General features: G+C 40.0%; 2 protein-coding genes across 2 annotated transcripts; both read right to left on the bottom strand.

The window, feature by feature from the left end:
- Window positions 1-3141: 3141 nt before the first annotated feature.
- LOC143855826 (disease resistance protein At4g27190-like) lies at window positions 3142-4917 on the bottom strand. The gene has a single exon (XM_077365883.1). The coding sequence runs from the start codon at window positions 4915-4917 to the stop codon at window positions 3142-3144; it is 1776 nt and encodes a 591-aa protein (XP_077221998.1).
- Window positions 4918-6976: 2059 nt separating this feature from the next.
- Window positions 6977-9402, bottom strand: LOC143856246 (disease resistance protein At4g27190-like). Its single transcript, XM_077366407.1, has 2 exons — window positions 7323-9402; window positions 6977-7171 (listed from the first exon to the last, which is right to left on the bottom strand). The coding sequence occupies exon 1, from the start codon at window positions 9380-9382 to the stop codon at window positions 7361-7363; it is 2022 nt and encodes a 673-aa protein (XP_077222522.1). The 5' UTR covers window positions 9383-9402; the 3' UTR covers window positions 6977-7171; window positions 7323-7360.
- Between the last annotated feature and the right edge of the window lie 12188 nt (window positions 9403-21590).

Raw genomic sequence — 21590 nt, forward strand, 5'->3', positions numbered from 1 at the left:
CCACGGACCTAGGTTTGAGCCGCGAGTACCAGTCCCTCGCGGCTCCAGTCAATGTGGTGGGGAATGCCCTGCAAAGGAATCCATCCGACGCCCCGTGAAGGAGCATTGTAGTCCTGAAAGTCTCCAAGTGGTCCACGGGGTCAGTGGTCCCGTCATACTGCGAAATCTGCGGCATCTTCCAGCCCGCGGGGGCTGCCGCGCTGAGCACTCTGTCCGAAAATGGGGGAGTGCGTGTGAAGATCCGGGAGGCAGGCCGGCCCTGCTCTCTGGCGAGCTCTTCAATCCGGTGGTCGATCTGCTGGATCCTTAGTAACATCGGGTCGTCTCTCTTCTCTGCCCGGTGGACGGGCCTCTCTCTTCTTGCCGGCGGGCTCATTGCAGAGCCGGACTGACTGGCCGGACTCCTTCGCCGGTGCCGCGATCCTTCTCCGTGCGTGGGGTCTCTCATGCTACCATGCTTTTGTACGGAAGGAGATCGTGACCGGTGATGTAGGCGAGGCTCGGGGCGCACATGCTTGTCCCAGGAGAGGTGATCTCGTCTTGTGGAGTGACGAGTCTGATCCCGGGGGGGCAAGGGCGTGTGCTCTCTGCGGGAGCTTCCCCTCCTCTGGGTGGGCTGAGAAGCCTCGACTGGGTGCTGCTGGAGTGCGGGGGGCGGATTCCTGAACTGCGCAATCACAGCTGTCATTTCTTGGAAAAGGGCCCGCATCTCCCTTGGGGTCGGGGTAGGGTCTGAGCGGTCCGAGCGGGTCGGACTTTGCTCCCCTACCGTCCCGGCCTCTATCTGCGAGGCCAGTCGCTCGCTTCTTCCTTCGCGGGGGGCTGTAGCCCGGGTCGTCCGGGAGGTTGGCACATGCTTTCCGTTTTTCCCTACCATTGCTTGAGTGAGGTTCCGAACAGCTTTTTGTTCCGGGGTCCCACGGATAGCGCCAAATCTGTTAGGTCTAAAATTGGTAACAGGTTATGGTAGGGCCGGAAGGGCTGATCTGACAAGCCACAACTGAAGGGCTAGTGAAGTCCTGCGCTGCACAAGCACAGACAAGGATACAAAGGGTCAGAAAACCAACCCGGAGTGGTGCTCCGGACGGGTGCTTCGACACTCAAGTCAGTATGAGCAGGAGTGCAGAGCAATGTCAGAGCAAAAAGCTTAGGGTTTTGATCTCAGATCCCTCACCTTAGCACAAGTGAAGGCTATTTATAGTGGTTCTGAGCCACCTGTCCAGGACAGGTGGTAGCCCCTGTATGGACCAGATCTCATACCTAGGAGGGGCAGGTGGAAGTTCCCGATTGGTCCAAGTGTCATACCTAGCAGGGACAGGTGTTGGCTTTGCAGTGGTCCCTGTGAGGGCTACGTGTCAACAGCCGATTGGTTGCAGATTTTGGACCCCATCAATACCTATGCCTTCTGCGTACTCTTGTATTATCTTACAACGAGGAGGGAAATACTCACATCCATAGAAGCACACTTTTTTATCGCCACCCGGTTGAATCAGAAGTGTATTGGTTTTACCAACTTCAAAATTGAATTTCCTCAAACTCGAAAGTTGTCGCCGATGGAAAGAATCTTGAGAAAGACAATCAATATCCTTTATTTTGATATCAAGTGAGTACAGGTGTGTTAACGTTGCTAGCTCCGTTAAGCTATAACCAGTGCCTTCATTCACATCTTCTAGCCCTCCTTCCTTTGCCCATTTTATAGGTGTCCCGATCATGCTTAGCTCCTCTAGACTAGATAAACTACATATCGTTGTGCATGGAATTGTTGTCACACGAGACAAATATGATATATCCAAACTCTCAAGGTTAACCAATTCTCCAATGCCTTGAGGTAGTTCTCTAATGCTTTTACATGCTCTGAGATTTAGAAATTGTAGTTGTTTTAGATGTCCAATGGTGGTACCTCTATCAAATCGCGACAAAATTTTAAAATGAGTGCACGTTGATTCACTAATGAAGATAAGGACATTGGAAGCGATTCAATATTGGTGTAACTAAGATCAAGAACCCTAAGCTGTGGCATAAGTTCAAAGAAGCTACTAGGGATGGTCCTTAAGACGTTTTGTTGGAGGAATAAGGACACCGAAGTAGGGCAATTTGGCCTAGTTGGAAGCCTTTCTATTTGGTTTCTCATCAATGAAACCCTCTCAACCCCTTCCCACATATTTTCCTTGGGTGCCTCCTTTAGTCCCATCCCAGCTTTTGCCAGGAATTTTTGGCCTTCTTTCATCGACGATGATGTGATCCATATTGCCAAGTCACGGATCAAGAGTCATGCATTTTGACAGAATTCGTATTCAACTCCTCCAACAGACAAGCGTCCTTTAATCTTTTAATGATGTGGTGCCCTTTCTTTGATGCATCCTCCAAATTATCAACATTATTAGCAAATCCTTCCATTGTCCAATATCGTACCAGTCCATCTACATCTAAATAAAAACCAGCTAAGAAAGGCTCCTCTATATTTCACTTCACCCTGCAAGCCATATTCAAGAAAAAAACACATATATAGAAATTAGTAAGCTATTCTATTGGAATTAAACAAAATAAAAGAGCTAATAGAAACCTACAGTGCCTTACTAATCCAAGAGCTATCATGGCCTTTTAAAATTAAAACACTTCTAATGCAATACTAGTTACCTAAATTGAAATCCCTAAAGAGCATAAATCTCATTAATACTTTATTATTTAGGACCTTTGCTCAGAAGACTTAGTTACTAATAACAAAACATCATATATATAGGATTTTGATAATGGCACCCAACTCAGAAAATAACATTTTTGAAACTGCCCTATTCTAAAAGCATTGGTTTTGGCAAAGGCAACCATTCCAAGCAATTAATCCTAAACTCGACTTTGGTAATGACACCCATTCCGAGCAATTAATCCTAAACTCGATTTTGATAACGACACCCATTCCGTAAACTGGATTTTGGTAACGACACCCATTCCAAGCAATTAATCGTAAGTCTAATGTTGGTAACGACAGCCATTCCAAGCAATTAATCGTAAGTCTAATGTTGGTAACGACACCCATTCCAAGCATTACAAAACACTTCTCATTTTCTTTTGTCTCATGGAAAAATACGCAACTAAATTTATTTTCTCCCCCTGCGCACCTGTCATCTCCTTTTACAGCACCGATTAATGCATGCTCTGTCGTCTTCCCAAAGCATTGGTGAAGAGGGACTTGGTATTCTCGCCATCTTCCCAATTTAACTCTTCAAACCATTCCCTTTCCGCTTTAAATATTTGAATGCTAGGGCAGGAAGGGAGCTTCTTCAATATTGTACAGCTACATATATGCATCGTTTCCAAGGAAGTGAAAGACACCCTCGGACTACAAATGCTTCTTAATCCCTTTAATCCCTCAAGCCGTAGGTGGCGTAAACTTGGGAGTGCATTGTTGAGAACTAGCATGTTATCCCCCTCTTCTATAATTTCCTCAATTTTATCACAATCACGGATGCCAAGATTCTCCAACTTATCCAGTTGATGTACAACGTTAGAGGAGAAAAGAGCACCACTCAACTGTTCACAGGAATCAATACTCAAGGTTTTCAATTGTCGGAGACTTAGGCTTCCATGTCCCATGATTAGCTTCTTCAGATTTGATAACCCAGAGAGTCTCATCCACTCAATATTGTGTCCTACGTCTCCGTTGTCTATAATGCAATCCACTTGAGGACAATTGGCAATCACAAGGTTTCTTAAGGTCAGAGAATGGCCTGCTATTTCAGAAATTCCTCGTTTTAGACCCTTACATGCAGAAATACTTATGCCATCTGCGTACTCTTGTATGATCTTACAGCAAGGAGGGAAATACTCACATCCATTGACGCACAATTTTTTATCGCCATGCGGTGGAATCAGATACATATCGTTTTTGCCAAATTGAAGATTGAATTTCCTCAGACTTGAAAGTTGTCGTCGATGGAAAGAATCTTGAGAAAGACAATCAATATCTGTTACTGTGATATCAAGTGAGTACAGGTGTGTTAACGTTGCTAGCTCCGCTAAGCTATAACCAGTGCCTTCCTTCACATCTTCTAGCCCTCCTTCCTTTGCCCATTTTATAGGTGTCCCGATCATGCTTAGCTCCTCTAGACTAGATAAACTACATATCGTTGTGCATGGAATTGTTGTCACACGAGACAAATATGATAAATCCAAACTCTCAAGATTAACCAATTCTCCAATGCCTTGAGGTAGTTCTCGAATGCCTTTACATGCTCTGAGATTTAGAAATTGTAGTTGTTTTAGATGTCCCAATGGTGGTACCTCTATCAAATCGCGACAAGATATTAAAATGAGTGCACGTAGATTCACTAATGAAGATAAGGACATTGGAAGCGATTCAATATTGGTGTGACTAAGATCAAGAACCCTAAGCTGTGGCATAAGTTCAAAGAAGCTACTAGGGATGGTCCTTAAGACATAGTTTTGTTGGAGGAATAAGGACAGCAAAGTAGGGCAATTTGGCCCAGTTGGAAGCCTTTCTATTTGGTTTTTCATCAATGAAACCCTCTCAACCCCTTCCCACATATTTTCTTTGGGTGCCTCCTTTAGTCCCATCCCAGCTTTTACCAGGAATTTTGGGCCTTCTTTCATCGACGATGATGTGATCCATTTTGCCAAGTCACGGATCAAGTCATGCATTTTGACAGAATTCGTATTCAACTCCTCCAACAGACAAGCGTCCTTTAATCTTTTAATGATGTGGTGCCCTTTATTTGATGCATCCTCCAAGTTATCAACATTATTAGCAAATCCTTCCATTGTCCAATATCGTACCAGCCCATCTACATCTATAGGATAATCCTCTGGAAATAGTGCACAATACAAGAAGCAGAGTTTGATGTTATCTTCCTCTAAGGAGTCATAACTGAGTTTCAAAGATTGAAAAACTTTAGGCTCCATACCTTTTTTCGACTTAAGCTTTTGGAGTATTTGGTAGTTTGATATGGCATCAGAGCAATTGCCTCACAGCACGTGTTGAATTATAAATGATCAAATAACACAGACTCTAACAGCTAAAGCTTGTGAAGTAATTGGTAGTTCGACAAATATAACAAAACAAAAAAGAAGTGTGGAAAAGAAAAGCATCTGCCCACTAAGAATGTGGGGAGTTTTGGTCCACATCTCTCATTTTTGGTGCAGCACTTCACATGTAGTGGTAGGGCCCAAAAAAGGAATCCCAGGCTGTGATTTTACTCTCACCATAACTGGGAACATACACTATAGGATACAAAAGCAAATCCAGAAAGTGACATCTCACGAAGTCACAAACATTATTTCTCCACTATCTCTCTTCCATTATTTCTCCACTATCCTATGGAAGGCTTTGCTGAGTTGAGTTGAGTTGAGTTGAGATCTCTCTTCCATTTTATGGAAATCATCAGCATTATTTGGGAAATGTTATCATCACTACTGTATTTTGATGATCGCACTCCTCCCTTTATTAAAAGTACGGTATGGCCAGCACCATAGGATGATCCAAACCGTCCATTAGATGAGCCACATCCTAAATAGGCTGCGCCCCAAAAATCATTCTCATAGGTAGATACTAACCCTCCGATCTATAGAGGGTTAGTACCAACCACTAACATTCAGATCGGAGGATTAGGTTCAACCTATGGAAATGATTTTTAGGGCACACCTATTTAGGTTGTGGCCCATCTAATGGACAGTTTGGATCATCCTATGGTGAGGGCAAGGTTTTAAATTTCGGTTTCGGTACCTATTTCGGACCCCACCGAAATCCGAAATTCGGTATTTCTTCTCGAAATGTCGGGACCGAAACTCCTAAATTTTGGACCGAAATTTTGAAAAAAAAAAAATTTTAAAAAAATTGACATTTTCTCCAAATTTCAAACCGAAATTATCGAAATTTTGAAATTTTGTGACATTTTTTTTTTTAAAAAAAAAAATTGACATTTTCTAGTAATTTGAGACCGAAATTATCGAAATTCCGAAATTTCGGCAGGATTACAGCAAATTCTGTTTCGGTCCCCACTGAAATCCTAAATTTCGGATTTCGGCCGAAATTTAAAACCATGGGTGCGGGCCATACCATACTTTTAATAACTTGAGGAGGGCGATCATCAAAATACAGTAGTGCTGATAACATTTCCCTTTTTGCTTTTTGCTTCCAACAGAAAAACAAGTTGAAGAGTCCTGTGTTTGGGAGCAATTATAATTGGGATGCCCCCAACAACTTTAAACCTCATACTTTGATGTGTAACTCATTTTATGGGATGGCCCCCCATTTTACACCTCATTCTTTGGTGGGTGGGGCCCACCATCTCCATCCAAACCAATGCATTAGTGTAGGGCCCACCATTTTGCACCAATGTTTTGATGCGGTGGACCCCACCATCTCCACCCAACATATGAGTGTGAAATACATGAATTGGGTTCATTCTGTGTGAAATACTGAATGCAAATTTCAAATACTTAGGGCATGGTTTGTAACTTTGTATGGTTAGAAATCCTGCACCATACAAATTCTAGAGGTGACAGGCAGTTTATAAAGAGCTATCATGGCCTTTTAAAATTAAAACACTTCTAATGCAATACTAGTTACCTAAATTGAAATCCCTAAAGAGCATAAATCTCATTAATACTTTATTTAGTACCTTTTCTTAGAAGACTTAGTTACTAATAACAAAACATCATATATATAAGATTTTGATAATGGCACTCAACTCAGAAAATAACACCTTCAAAACTACCCTATTCTAAAAGCATGGGTTTTGGCAAAGGCACCCATTCCAAGCAATTAATCCTAAACTCGAATTTGGTAATGACACCTGTCCCAAGCAATTAATCCTAAACTCGATTTTGGTAACGAGACCCATTCCCTAAACTGGATTTTGGTAACGACACCCATTCCAAGCAATTAATCGTAAGTCTAATGTTGGTAACGACACCCATTCCAAGCAGTTAGTTATAAGATAAATTTTGATAATGACACTCATTAGAAAAAAAAGTAGCCATAAGTTCAATTTGATAAGGACACCGGGCATTACAAAACACATCTCATATTTTCTCCCCCTGTATCACAACGTAGCACGGGTTTTTTTACAAGTACTAATATAAAAGAAAACAAAAGGAGCCATTCGAAAAAATAGAAAAAAAAGAAGGGAACATACAAAATGAAAGAGCTGTGCACCTGTCATCGTAAGTCTAATGTTGGTAACGACACCCATTCCAAGCATTTACTTTTACATTTTACAAGTACTAATATAAAAGAAAACAAAAGGAGCCATTCGAAAAAATAGAAAAAAAAAGAAGGGCACATACAAAACGAAAGAGCTGTGCACCTTTCTAAAGTCAATCAAGGGATAGGTCCACCATCGATCTAGAGCTCTTTGAAAGCATTGGTGAAGAGGGACTTGGTATTCTCGCCATCTTCCCAATTTAATTCTTCAAACCATTTCCTATCCGCGGTAAAACTGTGAATGCTAGGGCATGAAGGGAGCTTCTTCAATATTGTACAGCTATATATATGCATCGTTTCCAAGGAAGTGAAAGACACCCTCGGACTACAAATGCTTCTTAATCCATTTAATCGATGAAGCTGTAGGCGGCGTAAACTTGGGAGTGCATTGTTGAGAACTAGCATGTTATCCCCCTCTTCTATAATTTCCTCAATCTTATCACAATCATGGATAAAAAGATACTCCAAATTATCCAGATGATGTACAAGGTTAGAGGAGAAGAGAGTACCACTCAACTGTTCACAGGAATCAATAAGCAATGTTTTCAATTGTCGGAGACTTAGGCTTCCATGTCCCATAATTAGCTTCTTCAGATTTGGTAACCCAGAGAGATAGATCCACTCAATATTGTGTCCTACGTCTCCGTTGTCTATAATGCAATCCACTTGAGAACAATTGATAATTTCAAGGTTTCTTAAGGTCAGAGAATGGCCTGCTATTTCAGAAATTCCTCGTTTCAGACCGTTACATTCATAAATACCTATGCCTTCTGCGTACTCTTGTATTATCTTACAGCAAGGAGGGAAATACTCACATCCATAGACGCACAATTTTTTATCGCTGCTACGTTGCTTAATCATAGGTGTCTTGATTTTGCCAAATTCAAAATTGAATTTCCTAAGACTTGAAAGTTGTCGTCGATGGAAAGAATCTTGAGAAAGACAATCAATAACCGTTACTGTGATATCAAGTGAATACAGGTGTGTTAACATTGCTAGCTCTGCTAAGCTATAACCAGTGCCTTCGTTCACATCATCTAGCCCTGCTTCCTTTGCCCATTTTATAGGTGTCCCGATCATGCGTAGCTCCTCTAGACTGGATAAACTACTTATCGTTGTGTATGGAATTGTTGTCACACGAGACAAATATGATAAATCCAAACTCTTAAGATTAACCAATTCTTCAATGCCTTGAGGTAGTTCTTGAATGCCATTAGACTTTCTGAGATTTAGAAATTGTAGTTGTTTTAGATGTCCCAATGGTGGTACCTCTATCAAACAGGGACAATCTATTAAAATGAGTGCACGTAGATTCACTAATGAAGATAAGGACATTGGAAGCGATTCAATATGGGTGTAACTAAGATCAAGAACCCTAAGCTGTGGCATAAGTTCAAAGAAGCTACTTGGAATGGTCCCTAAGACATCGTTTTGTTGGAGGAATAAGGACACCAAAGTAGGGCAATTTGGCCTAGTTGGAAGCCTTTCTATTTGGTTTCTCATCAATGAAACCCTCTCAACCCCTTCCCACATATTTTCCTTGGGTGCCTCCTTTAGTCCCATCCCAGCTTTTACCAGGAATTTTTGGCCTTCTTTCATCGACGATGATGTGATCCATATTGCCAAGTCACGGATCAAGTCATGCATTTTGACAGAATACATATTGAACTCCTCCAACAGACAAGCGTCCTTTAATCTTTTAATGATGTGGTGCCCTTTATTTGATGCATCCTCCAAGTTATCAACATTATTTGCAAATCCTTCCATTGTCCAATATTTTACCAGCTCAGGTACATATATCTCAGTATCTTCTGGATATAGTGCACAATACAAGAAGCAGGGTTTGATGTTATCTTCCTCTAAGCAGTCATAACTGAGTTTCAAAGATCGAAAAACTTTAGGCTCCATACCTTCAATTTCTGGGACCGCCGATTCCTTCAATGCCCTTAAAGCATCCCGCCACACCTCTTTCCGTTCCTTTCCTCGCATAGCTCTCCCTACAGTGATAATTGCTAGAGGTAAACCACCACACTCTTTCACAACCTCGACTGCCAAGGCTTGGATGTCCGGCAAAAGCACTACCTCCCCTGTTTTCTCATGGAACAAATTCCAAGCTTCCTCGCCCCCAAGTGTTTTAACTTTAAACTGCATATCAACGTCCATGGCATTAGATACTCGAAGGAAACGAGTACTCAACACGATTTTGGAAAAAGTAGGGTTTGGAAAAAGTAGTTTCGCAGATCATGACACCCAGATGGCTAAGGGTTTGGAAAAAGTAGGGTTTGGTCGGATTTGGGTTTTGGGTTGTGAAGAAGAAGAACAAGAAAAAGATGAGGAGAATGACACTTGGATGGCCAAAACGAGAATCACAGATTAGTAATAGGCTTCACAGATCAAACCCTTTTTATGTGCCTTTCGATTTGGTGGAGAAGGGGCTGAGGAGCATGATGGTCGTGGGTTTGTGGTGGTTGCAGAGAGAGAGAGAGAGAGAGAGAGAGAGAGAGAGAGAGAGAGAGAGAGAGAGAGAGAGAGAGAGAGTAAGTACCTGGTGCGAATGGCTGAAAATGGAGAGACGATGGAGAGACGATGGAGGCGATGGAGGCGACGATCCGGCCGTTTCTTCTTCTTCTCGCGGAAAGGGCAGGGAAAGGAAGGGTTTCCGATAGTTTATATCGGAAACTCGGGAGAAGAAAAGTCGAGGGAACCTATTTTCCACGTAATTTTTTTTATTTTCCACGTATGAAAAAAAGTTTCCGAGGAAAGTCAAGAGAACACGTAAATTTTTAGTTTCCCTGGAAAATAAGGCTGGTTTCCGGCTGGTTTCCGCAGAAACCAGCGTAAGAGAACAGAGCACGAAGGAAACGAGTACTCAGCACGATTTTGCATTTATTTTTCTTATCCGGCTTTGGAATTCCAACATCATCCAAGATAATTTCCTCCCAAATATCGTCCAACATCAACACATACCTCGAGTTCTTCAATCTTGCAAAGATTTTCCTTCCTCTCGACTCTTGATCTTCATCACCACCAAAAAGCAAACCCAATTTGTCTCCAATGGCTAGTTGGGTCCTTTCTATATTCAGATCCTTGGACACAGTTACCCAAATCACCACTTTAAAGTCTTGGGTGCCAACGAGTTTATTGTTGATGGTTTTCATTAGAGTCGTTTTCCCAACTCCCCCCATGCCGTGCACACAAACCATTGAGTAGTTCTCATCATGTAAGCAACTCCATAAGGTTTCTTCATATGACTCCTGACCATGTGTTAATGTAGTGGGCATCTCCACCACCCTTGGGGGTGAAGGGCACACAGCAACCTCATCGAAATCACCTCTGCCTTTGAGGTTTACAACAATTTCGGTCATTCTAATAACCCTCTTTCCCAATCCGATCCGAGACTTCACGTTGTAGCGTGACATCTGGTCGAACTCTGAGTTTATGGAATTGATGTCCGCTTCTAGGTTGGCCACCTCTGTGACCCAATTTAAAACTTGATTCTTGGGTCTCAACACTTGTCTTTCAGCTTCCCGTATCCTTGCTTTGATGTCAAGCCACTTGCTCTTTAATTCTTTCATTTCTCTATTGAGATTCTCAACGTGGTCCGAGAGGTCCTTGAAGGAACGGACTAGTTGTGCAACAGTCTTGCCAGCAGCTTGAACCACAGCCTCCATTGTGGATTGTAGAGTGGATGAAATGGGCAGCTCCTCCTTGAACGTAAAAGAAGCTTATAAATGAAATGGGGAAGCCAGAGAGATTCAGAGATCAAGGAAGAAGCTGTGATCTCCAACAAACGGGTTTAGAACTTGAAATTTCCAGAAAGTATGAATTGAGTCAAAAAGAAAAATCATCTCACCCTTTTGGTGCAGCAGTGCAGCACTTCAGATAGGACCACAGATACATCTATCTATAATCTATTTATCCAGGGATTTGTTAGGGAATTTCGCATAGGCATTTGGTGCAGACTATTGCATGATAGAACAGCCACCTTGGATGAATTAAATGAATAAGACGAAGTTTGTTCATAAGTGAGCATCAGTGGCTGTTCTCTCATGCAAAAGTCAGCCGGCAAAATGCCTTTCTGCAGAATTCCCTAGCAAATCCCATTTATCTATTTATCTATCTATTATACAGGGCAGTGATATTGGAAGTACCATGTTTTAATAATTGTACCAACTCAGCTTGTCTTTTATAATTTGTACAGATATTTGCACTACCATGTTTTAATTAATAATTGCACTAACTCAGCTTGTCTTTTATGATTTAAACAACTCTTAAATGTTATTACAGTTCCCAAAAGCTCTCAAAGGCCAATAAAAAAAAAGACAAATTGAGTTTGTGCAATTATAAAAATATGATGGTGCTAATATAAGTAGCATAATATATACTAAGTGATAGGGTACAAAAAATAGCAACTAATGAGCCGTCGACACGTGACCCCGGAAGGGCCCACCGTGACCCCGGAAGGGCCCACCGCAAGCCCAACTGTTGCGTAGGGGTAATTTGGTAATTGCCTAAATAGTGGGTGAACCTAAACCCACAGAGGTCCGACACGTCCTGGGGAAGGTGTTATCTCCAACAACTCCTTTATATTAATCTATTCATCTCGTGGGTGTTATCTTCCACGGCCTCCAATAGAGACCAAGGAAGGTGTTATCTTCCACAACTCCTTTATATTAAAAATCCATATATATGCACCCGCAACCAAAAAAGAGTGGTAGTTTTTTAGATACAACAAGACAAAATAGAAATCAATAGCGTGGAAAAGAAAACGAATCTCATGTGGAGGGGTGAATTTCTTTGGCAACCATGAATTTCTTTTCAAGGAATATTAGTTTATCAACTGCTGAGACTAATTTGCAAGCAAGGCCATGTTTGGCTCCTATGAATTTCATTTCAAGGAAAATATTAGTTTATCAAGGGGTGAGAGTATAGTAGGGGGGGGGGGGAGAAGGAGGGACTTGAGAGGGTATGAGTGATGAGAGGAGAAGAGGGTGAGAAGTGGCTAAAAAAAGGGGAAAATAGAGTCTAGCACTACCATGTTTTGATACAGCAGTAGCTCATCTTTGTCTTTATTATTTAAACAGCTGTCAAAGGCAAGCCGCTACAGGCCTCTATCTTGAATCTCCCGCTTTAATTGGTCGCAAATCTTGCATCTGGAAATATTACCGTTCCCAAAAAGCTCTTGAAGCCCTGTAAAAAGAAAAGACAAGTTGAGTTTGTGCAATTATTCAAACAAGTTAGTGCCCATATCTGTAGCCAAAATAAGGAACAATTACCCATGAGGGACAAGAAAATGACGTAATTGTCAACTGGACCCATGCTTTTTTGAAATTATTAACGAGGGACGTCAGAGGTCTTGTCATTATTAGCTGGACGAAAATGCCCTTTGGCATTTACAACACGTTTTCACCTTGTATTTTTCCTTTTTCCCTCTTCTTTTACTTTTCCATTTTCACCTTTTTCTTTTGTACCCTACTAGTCATCTTCCTCCTCAGTCAGCTACCATTGTTGCTGGCAAGTCTTGAAAACTTGAAAGTTGAGTTCTTACCATCTATCTCTCTGTATCTAGGTTTTTTTTTTTCTTTTTCCTTTTTTTTATAAAGGTTTTGCACTATTTTTCATTCCTCTGTTTTTTATTTATCTTGTTTACAGTTTAAGTGGTTTGTATATTAGGGTGTGTTCTGGAGATAATGCATGGATGGCTTCATTCACTTTTTGTAAGACAATTGGTTGTATAAGAAAATCTAATGTAATACATGAATGGATGGCTACATATTTTTTGATGTACTTAATTTTTTTTGTAATACACGAACTGGGATGTAATACATGAAACAAATTTAATGAATACACCATCTATATCTTTTGTTATTTCTATCATGAGTAGAATTGTAATGCCATTAGAAGAGTGGCTATAGGGAAGGGGTTTTGTAGCAGAAGGGGTTTATCAACTCTCTGGAAGGGGGTTAGCAACTCTCAAAAGTAGGGTTACCAATTTCCGAATGGGCTTATCAAGTCCCTGAAAATTGACCAAGGGTACTCGAGTTTTGGAAGGGGGTTTTCCAGTCTTTGTAATTGGGGTTATTTAGTATAAAAATGGGGTTACCAATTTCCGAATGGGCTTATCAAGTCCCTGCAAATTGGCTGAGGATACTGAAATTTTGGAAGGAGGTTTTCAAGTATCTAGGATTGGGGTTATCTAGTATAAAAAATGGGGTTACCAATTTTCGAATGGGCTTATCAAGTCTCTAAAAATTGGCTGAGGGTACTGGAGTTTTGGAAGGGGGTTTTCAAGTCCCTGGGATTGGGGTTTTCTAGTATTAAAAAAATGGGGTTGCCAATTTCCGAATGGGCTTATCAAGTCCCTGAAAATTGGCCGATGGTACTAAAGTTTTGAAAGGGGGTTTTCAAGCATCTGGAATTGGGGTTATCTAGTATAAAAAATGGGGTTACCAATTTCCGAATGGGCTTATCATGTCCCTGAAAATTGGCCGAGGGTACTGGAGTTTTCGAAGGGGGTTTTCAAGTCTCTGGGGTTGGAGTTGTCTAGTATAAAAATGGGGTTACCAATTTCTGAATGGGTTTATCAAGTCCCTGAAAATTGGCCGAGGGTACTGGAGTTTTGGAAGGGGGTTTTCAAGCATCTGGGATTGGGGTTATCTAGTATGAAAATGGGGTTACCAATTTCCGAATGGGCTTATCAAGTCCCTAATGATCACATTTTTACTTCCTGTTTTTTCACTTGTTCATTTTCACTGTTTTTTCTTTGTACCCTGTGATTCATCTTCCTCATCCGCCATTGAAAGGGAGAAGGAGAAATGCAAAACCCTAAAACAAATTAAAATCAAAACATAGATACATAGTGATAGATGGGAATGAACTCATGTTTCAAGTTTTCGAGACTTCCCAACGAGAATGGTGGCTGAATGACAAGGAAGGTGACTGGTACGGTAAAAAAACAAAGTTGAAAATGGAATAGTAAAAAGAAGAAGGAAGAAGAGAGAAGAGGGAAAAGTGGAAAAGTAAAACGTGTTGATTAAGAAAATGACATTTTCGTCCTGCTTTTACTGACAAGACATCTTTTGTCCTTGGTTGATAATTTCAGAAAAGCATGGGTCATGTTTACAATTTCTTCATTTTTGTGTTACCCATTGGTAATTTTTCCCAAAATAAATTGTATTTTGACTAGGGGAAACCTTTTTTTTACACTCCTCAGCTAGTGGTCACTAGCCCTACTGTCCTCACCGTTTATGGGGGTCGGACGTGGCATGGGGAAATCCTTCAGTTCTCCTTGATTTATCTGTGGGCGGTCACTTTCCAGATGGAGTCTTAGGGGCCATCTATATGGCGGAAAAAAGTTTCTTAGGAAAAATGTTTCCTAGAAAATGAGTTCTCCAGTTTACAGCTAAATCATTTTATATGTATTTTCTTTTGTTCAAAATCGAAAATTTCCTACCTTTTTTTAAGAAAATAACATCCCTACTAGACGCGGACTTGTTTTTTCCCTTGAATTTTTCCTCGGATCAAGGCTCATAATAGTTTGTTTTCTTTCTTGGAGGTAAGAAGTGTGGATTTAAAAAAAAAAAAAAGGGAAATGATATCGGGCCTTGTTTTTTCCCTTGAATTTTTCCTCGGATCAAGGCCCATAATAGTTCATTTTCTTTTCTTGTGGGTAGGAAGTATGGATTTTATTAAAAAAAATTGAAATGATATCAGCACTTTTTTTCCCTTTGAATTTTTCCTGAGATCAAGGTCCCCATAATAGTTCATTTTCTTTTCTTGGGGGTAAGAAATATGGATTTTATAAAAAAAAAAGGGAAATGATATCAGCATAATGTTTCGATTAAAGTCCTTGTTTATCAATACAGGTATGTGTTTGGCTTATGCTTGTTTCGACTTTTATCAAAACACATAACCATGTTTTAATAATTGCACAAACCCAGCTAATCTTTTCTTTCATTATTAGGGAATTGCTAGCATACATCGGAAAAGGCATTTCACGGCCGGTGTGTTGTATGTCAGACACACCACCTCGTGAATGGAACAAAAGCTGTTGTCTCCATTCACGAGGTGGCTGGTCTGACATGGATAGACCAGCCTCAAAATGCCTTTTGCGATGTACCCTAGCAAATCCCTTGTTATTATTGGCTCGTGAGAGGTTTTTGGGAACTTTAATAACTTTTGACACCTCTTTAAATAATAAAAGACAAGATGAAATCGTGCATATATCAAAACATGGTTACAAATCCTGCACCATACAAATTCTGGAGGCAGAGGCAGTTTAGAAAGTGTTCACATGAAATGAATATAATTAAATCTGTTCATCTCGTGGATCCTCCCTTGATGGTAGTAATACCCAGAAGTTACCCAAATCAGACAATCCTAACCACCCGATCACTATTTGAATGGTTGGGATCTTCTGGATCAAAATACAGACATCCTTATGGTGGCAGCACATATGAACAACCTAAATTGTGCAAACATAGTGTTTTGGGCCCAATAATGTCCCAGCAGGCAGTAGGATAGCAACATTGATATCACAGATTCAACCCGAAGTTGGCCTAAAAACTTGTTATGATCTTTAGAACATGTAATCTCTGTTGAAACACCAACAGTAGGCAATGAGCTGAAGACGTGATCCAGGCCATCACAAATTACAAAAATACTGGAGGCCTACTTGGACAGACATTCAATAGCAAGGTATGGTGTGGCAGGGCCCAAACAAGGAATCCGGAGCTGTGAAAACTACTAGAAATCCCCCTAGATGAAAACGTATCTACAAGAATCCCCACAAAATTTTCTTAATTACCAACAGCACATCAATCGCTTTTAATTTTTTTTCTTTTATCCATTTAACCCCTTAGTTCTAGATAACTTAGAAATCCCTAAAATCTCTCACTTCACTAAAATCTCTCTCTTAAAAGCAACATGTCTCTTGTAAGATTTTATATGGTGTAAGCCGGTATAGTCCATTATTTTTCAAAAAGTATTGTATGTACCACACTGTAAGATGATGCGAACCATCCATTTGATGGGCACACCGTTGTATGATCCAACTATCCATTTGATGGGCACAGGCCGGAAAATCATTTCCCAACCCTCTGATCTATAGACGAATTGCATATTTTGGAAACTGCTATAGATCTGACAGTTGGGATCATCCATGAAAGTGATTTTTGCGCCACAATCTATTTACATTGTGGCTCATCAAATGGATGGTTTGGATCATACAACGGTGTGCCCATCAAATAGACAGTTGCATGATACTATGGTGTGCCCATCGAATGAACGGTTTGGATCATCCAAAGGTGTGGTCCGTATAGTACTTTTTGAATAATAATGGTCTGTTCTAACTTACACCATCTTGCCTTTATTTGTGTGTGAGAGAGAGAGAGATTTTCAAAGGATTTAATGTTGTTGCCCGTTTGGATGCCGAGAAGATTTTGATTTGGATTTCTCACATTTGGGCATCCTTTTCTGCATTGTAATTTGGATTGGATCAAATTCTTGGATTTCTAATTCAGCAACTGACAGTGCAAAAAATCAGATTTCTAAATATGTTGAGGAAATAAGAAATTGGAAATTCATAGATCTGGCAGTTTCCTTCACCCTCCAAGTCCCTTTGCCACTTAAGACATATGAGGAAAACGTGGCAGTGTATTCCAGCTCCAAATACAGACAACGCATGGAGTCCAAATCTCTCATTCATATTTTTAGAAATCCACAAACTAACTTATCTTCTTTTTTTACTATTTGTTTATGTAAATTTAAGATATTGTTTTTTTCAGTGCAACTCTTAAATTTAGTCCATTTTAGGGACCGCTGGGGATGTATTTTGACTATTCGATCTCACCAATTAAATAACTACCTTGCTTTTAAATTAGAGAAAACGGTTCCTACAAATATGTGTAGAGAGATCTCTACACACTAGCTTAAAATACAGTGGGGGCCCACATTGATTGTGATTATATTTCTTTGCATTTTCATATGAATGGGGGTTTTCTCTCCATAATCCAACCACTACCAGCAGTTTTGAATTGACACTCTTTCACACTCTTTCTTGATGATATTCTACTTCAGCCTGCCAGCAATACCATTATGGCTACACCACCTGCGTCCAAAACCATCCATTTTAGATCGAGGATTTATTTTGGCGCATCAAGTTATTAGACTATATGCACCGGTGAGCTTTATGGAAGTTATGGTGCCACAGCTTATAGAGTTCATGGTATGATCAAAACATCCTAGAGCCCACTTCGTTAAGATGATCCAAACTCTTCATTCGTTGGGCCAGAGGGTATATAGACTGTCCCTCATAAATCATCTTCATGGTATGATCTAACCCTCCGAACTGGGTGCTAATACCTCCCTCAGGCCTTTGGCCTCTTCTCTTAACATGTGAGGTAAAACCATACCTACCAATGACCATTAATTGATCATCATTCTATAATCTTTTGTCACACTTCACTTCTAATCGGACAAAGCTAAATGGGGTATTTTTAGTAACCCCACAAATTTAATGATTTATCTTCTTTACCAACTTCGTATTCTCTTTTAATCAGTACGGCCCAATTTTGACAGTGTGGAACAACCCACTATGCTGTAACCTCCCTCAAGCCCTTGGCCTCTTCTCTTAATATGTGAGGTAAAACCCTACCTACCAATTACCATTAATTGATTAATTTTCCTTTTCATTCTCTAATCTTTTCTTATCAGGCAGAGCCTGGGTTTTTTTTCCCAGAAACCCGACAAATTTAAAAAGTTTATCTTTCTGGGTGCTAATACCTCTCTCAAGCCCTTGGCCTCTTCTCTTAACATGTGAGGTAAACCCATACCTACCAATGACCATTAATTGATTAAACTTCCTCTTTTCATTCTATAATCTTTTGTCACACTTCACTTCTAATCGGACAAAGCTAAACGGGGTAGTTTTAGTAACCCCACAAATTTAATGATTTATCTTCTTTACCAACTTCGTATTCTCTTTTAAGCAGTACGGGCCCAATTTTGACAGTGTGGAACAACCCACTAGGCTGTAACCTCTCTTATGCCATTCATTTATTAATTTTGAAGAGTTTTGGGCGAAAGTCATGTGAAATGGGAACATATATCTCCGAGAAGACGTCTACCTAATCATGCATGTCTCGGAGATGAATAATAAGCACACGCAAAATAAATGAAAGAAGTGTCACCTAAGAGTAGCTAGGTTATGAGTGTCATGCCTAATTAGTGTCTAAGTTCTGGTGGGCAAACACATGCATGCCACAGCTAAAGGAATAAGGCCTGTACATGAAAGTGAGAAAACACAACACAACACATAACACAACTTGACTCCACACACGACTCGACATGACAAACCCTAGATTCTAATGTGAAATTTGACTCGGATCAAGATGGCCATCCATCCCGGCTGCTTAACGTATCCCGGCCTCGAAAAGAATCAGAGTCGACGTAGTTCGGTGACCTATTTTAAGCTACGATGCCTAACTGTGTCTAGACCACACTAGACTCAACACGAAACGACTCGACTCGTGTTTAAATTGTTTAAGTATTTTAGACAAGCCTATATGCTCTAAAGTAATGCAAATCAACCTAGTCTAATGCAGGTGGGCCCTACATCCTATGTGTAACTCGGCTGTATGTCCTAAGAAAAATACTGGGCTAACTAAGTGCTTCTTAGTCTAGCCATCGACTCGACTAAATGTCTAACCGACCACGATTCGAGGCCTCTTAACTCTAGGGACACTCACACGACAAGACACACAAAGCATCAACATAACCAGGACAGACTCCTAACTCTAAGACACCCAAAAAATCTAGGGCGGACTCCTAACTCTAGGGGAAGATCTTTTCGAAAACAGTTGTAAAAGATTCTTTTGAAGAATTTTTTGTATTTTTGGAAGGTTTGAAATGTTTATTTTTAAAGGCTTGACTGAACTTGGGATAAGAATCTCAAGCTGCCTACGTACCCTGTGGAAAGGGATCAAGCCAACGTAGTTCGGAACAGATTTTCCTAATTACTCCTAATGACTTATGACTTTTCAGAAATATTTTTGGATTTTGAGTTGTTTTTCAAGTGTTTTTGGTGTTTTTGACTCAAGAGGACAGATTCCTATCATCATAAGGGTAGGACAAACTTTGAATATCCCGCAAAGGTTGGACAGAATCCTATACTTTGCGGGGGTTGGACAGAATCCCATGACTCCGCAAAGGTTAGCCGAATGCCTTATGGAGTGAAATTAATTCACTTTGGCTTCCGTACATGAAAATTTGAGTGACCCTTTACAATTCATTTCGTAACGTCCAAAAGAGACATTTAAATTAAGGTTGAATCACTTTGGCTAGGGATTCAGTTATCTTCAAGACAGTTTACATATTTTTGAATCAAATTCTTAGCATTAACAAGAAGATCCTCTTTAACGTAGAGAGATGTGAAACAAAGTAGGTGGATGAAATGAAAGCTAGAGTTATATAGGGCTGTTGAGGTGAAAAAATAGTAATAGTGACTTTGTGTTGGATTAAAATCCAATGCAAAGGAACTTTAGGGGGTGTTGTAGATGATGACACAAACACAAAGGGTGGGTGCTATACCGAGGTTCGATATATACAAAAGAAGAGGAAAATCACACCTTGAAAGAGAACCAAACTAGTCTCACATCCAATCTTCGATTGAGGGAAGAAAGACCAACCATGGTCTCTCGTCCAAAAGCCGCCCATTTTAATCACAAGCTAAAAAGAGACTCATTTTTTCCATAAAGGCTTGGCCGGTTTGTAAGAAAGGCAACTGCCTTGATCGATCATGGCAACAATTAAAATCGATTAGGTAAATTGCCTTGCTTGCCCATGACCAATCCAAAATTGCCCTCAAATGTAAATGTGGCCCCTATGTTTGCCCTCAAATATAAACTGGGGGTTCTAGAGGAATGTTTGGAACCATAAAAAAAAATCATGGAATCCATGTTTTTGGACGTCGCGCGATTCCATGGAATTTTGTTACATGGTTGCCAAACATGCTTTTCTTAAATTGGTGTTGTTGTCCTTCAAAAACAAGGAGCACAAATCTACATAGAACTCAAGTGCCTTATGCCCAACTAGCTTATTAGGGAGCTTCCAAAAAGCCATCCCTAATAAGCTACTTAAATACCCTTGTGTATTTGATAAGGGGAGGGTACCCTAGCAAAAATCACCAAAGAGCATTTACTTTTACATTTTTCAGTGCTAAATGTAAAAGGCGCGCTTCAGTTTAGTATTCCTCATTTGAAAAATGATAAACATATCCTTAAAAAGAGACACTAACGAATTATATAGAAACAAGAGCACCCACATCATCTAAATAAAAACAAGCTAATTCCCTTCAAACAAGAGCACCCACATCATCTAATTCCCATCTCTTTTTTTGATTGGTAATTCCCTTCTTATTCTCACCTAAATAAAAACCAGCTAAGAAAGGCTCCTCTATATTTCACTTCACCCTGCAAGCCATATTCAAGAAAAAAACACATATATAGAAATTAGTAAGCTATTCTAATGGAATTAAACAAAATAAAAGAGCTAATAGATGTCAGCTGATAGAAGAAAAAAATTGTGGAAACTATGTAGAAATTCTCCCACCATACTTTATTTAGGTAAGCAATTGATTGGGTCATCCTTATGGCAACAGATCATGCTAATCCAAAAATTCAAAAAAAGAGACACTAACGAATTATGCCCATCTCTCCTACTTTCCCCCTTTAAATAAGATTAATAGGGAAATATCTCTCTTTACACTACCATTTAGGAATTTCGTATTAGAAACCTACAGTGCCTTACTAATCCAAGAGCTATCATGGCCTTTTAAAATTAAAACACTTCTAATGCAATACTAGTTACCTAAATTGAAATCCCTAAAGAGCATAAATCTCATTAATACTTTATTATTTAGGACCTTTGCTTAGAAGACTTAGTTATTAATAACAAAACATCATATATATAGGATTTTGATAATGGCACCCAACTCAGAAAATAACACTTTTGAAACTGCCCTATTCTAAAAGCATGGGTTTTGGCAAAGGCAACCATTCCAAGCAATTAATCCTAAACTCGACTTTGGTAATGACACCCATTCCGAGCAATCAATCGTGAGTCTAATGTTGGTAACGACACCCATTCCAAGCAGTTAGTTATAAGATAAATTTTGATAATGACACTCATTAGAAAAAAAAGTAGCCATAAGTTCAATTTGATAAGGACACCTATTTAAAAAAAATTCACAATGGGCCGGGCATTACAAAACACGTCTCACTGTTTTTGTCTCATGGAAAAATACCCAATTAAATTTATTTTCTCCCATTCCCTTCAAAAGGAGCCATTCAAAAAAGAACAGAAAAAAGAAAAT

Source organism: Tasmannia lanceolata, unplaced genomic scaffold, assembly GCF_043159265.1.
Source record: "Tasmannia lanceolata isolate RefF3 unplaced genomic scaffold, GAP_Taslan_0.1 ptg000023l, whole genome shotgun sequence".
NCBI classification, from domain to species: domain Eukaryota; kingdom Viridiplantae; phylum Streptophyta; class Magnoliopsida; order Canellales; family Winteraceae; genus Tasmannia; species Tasmannia lanceolata.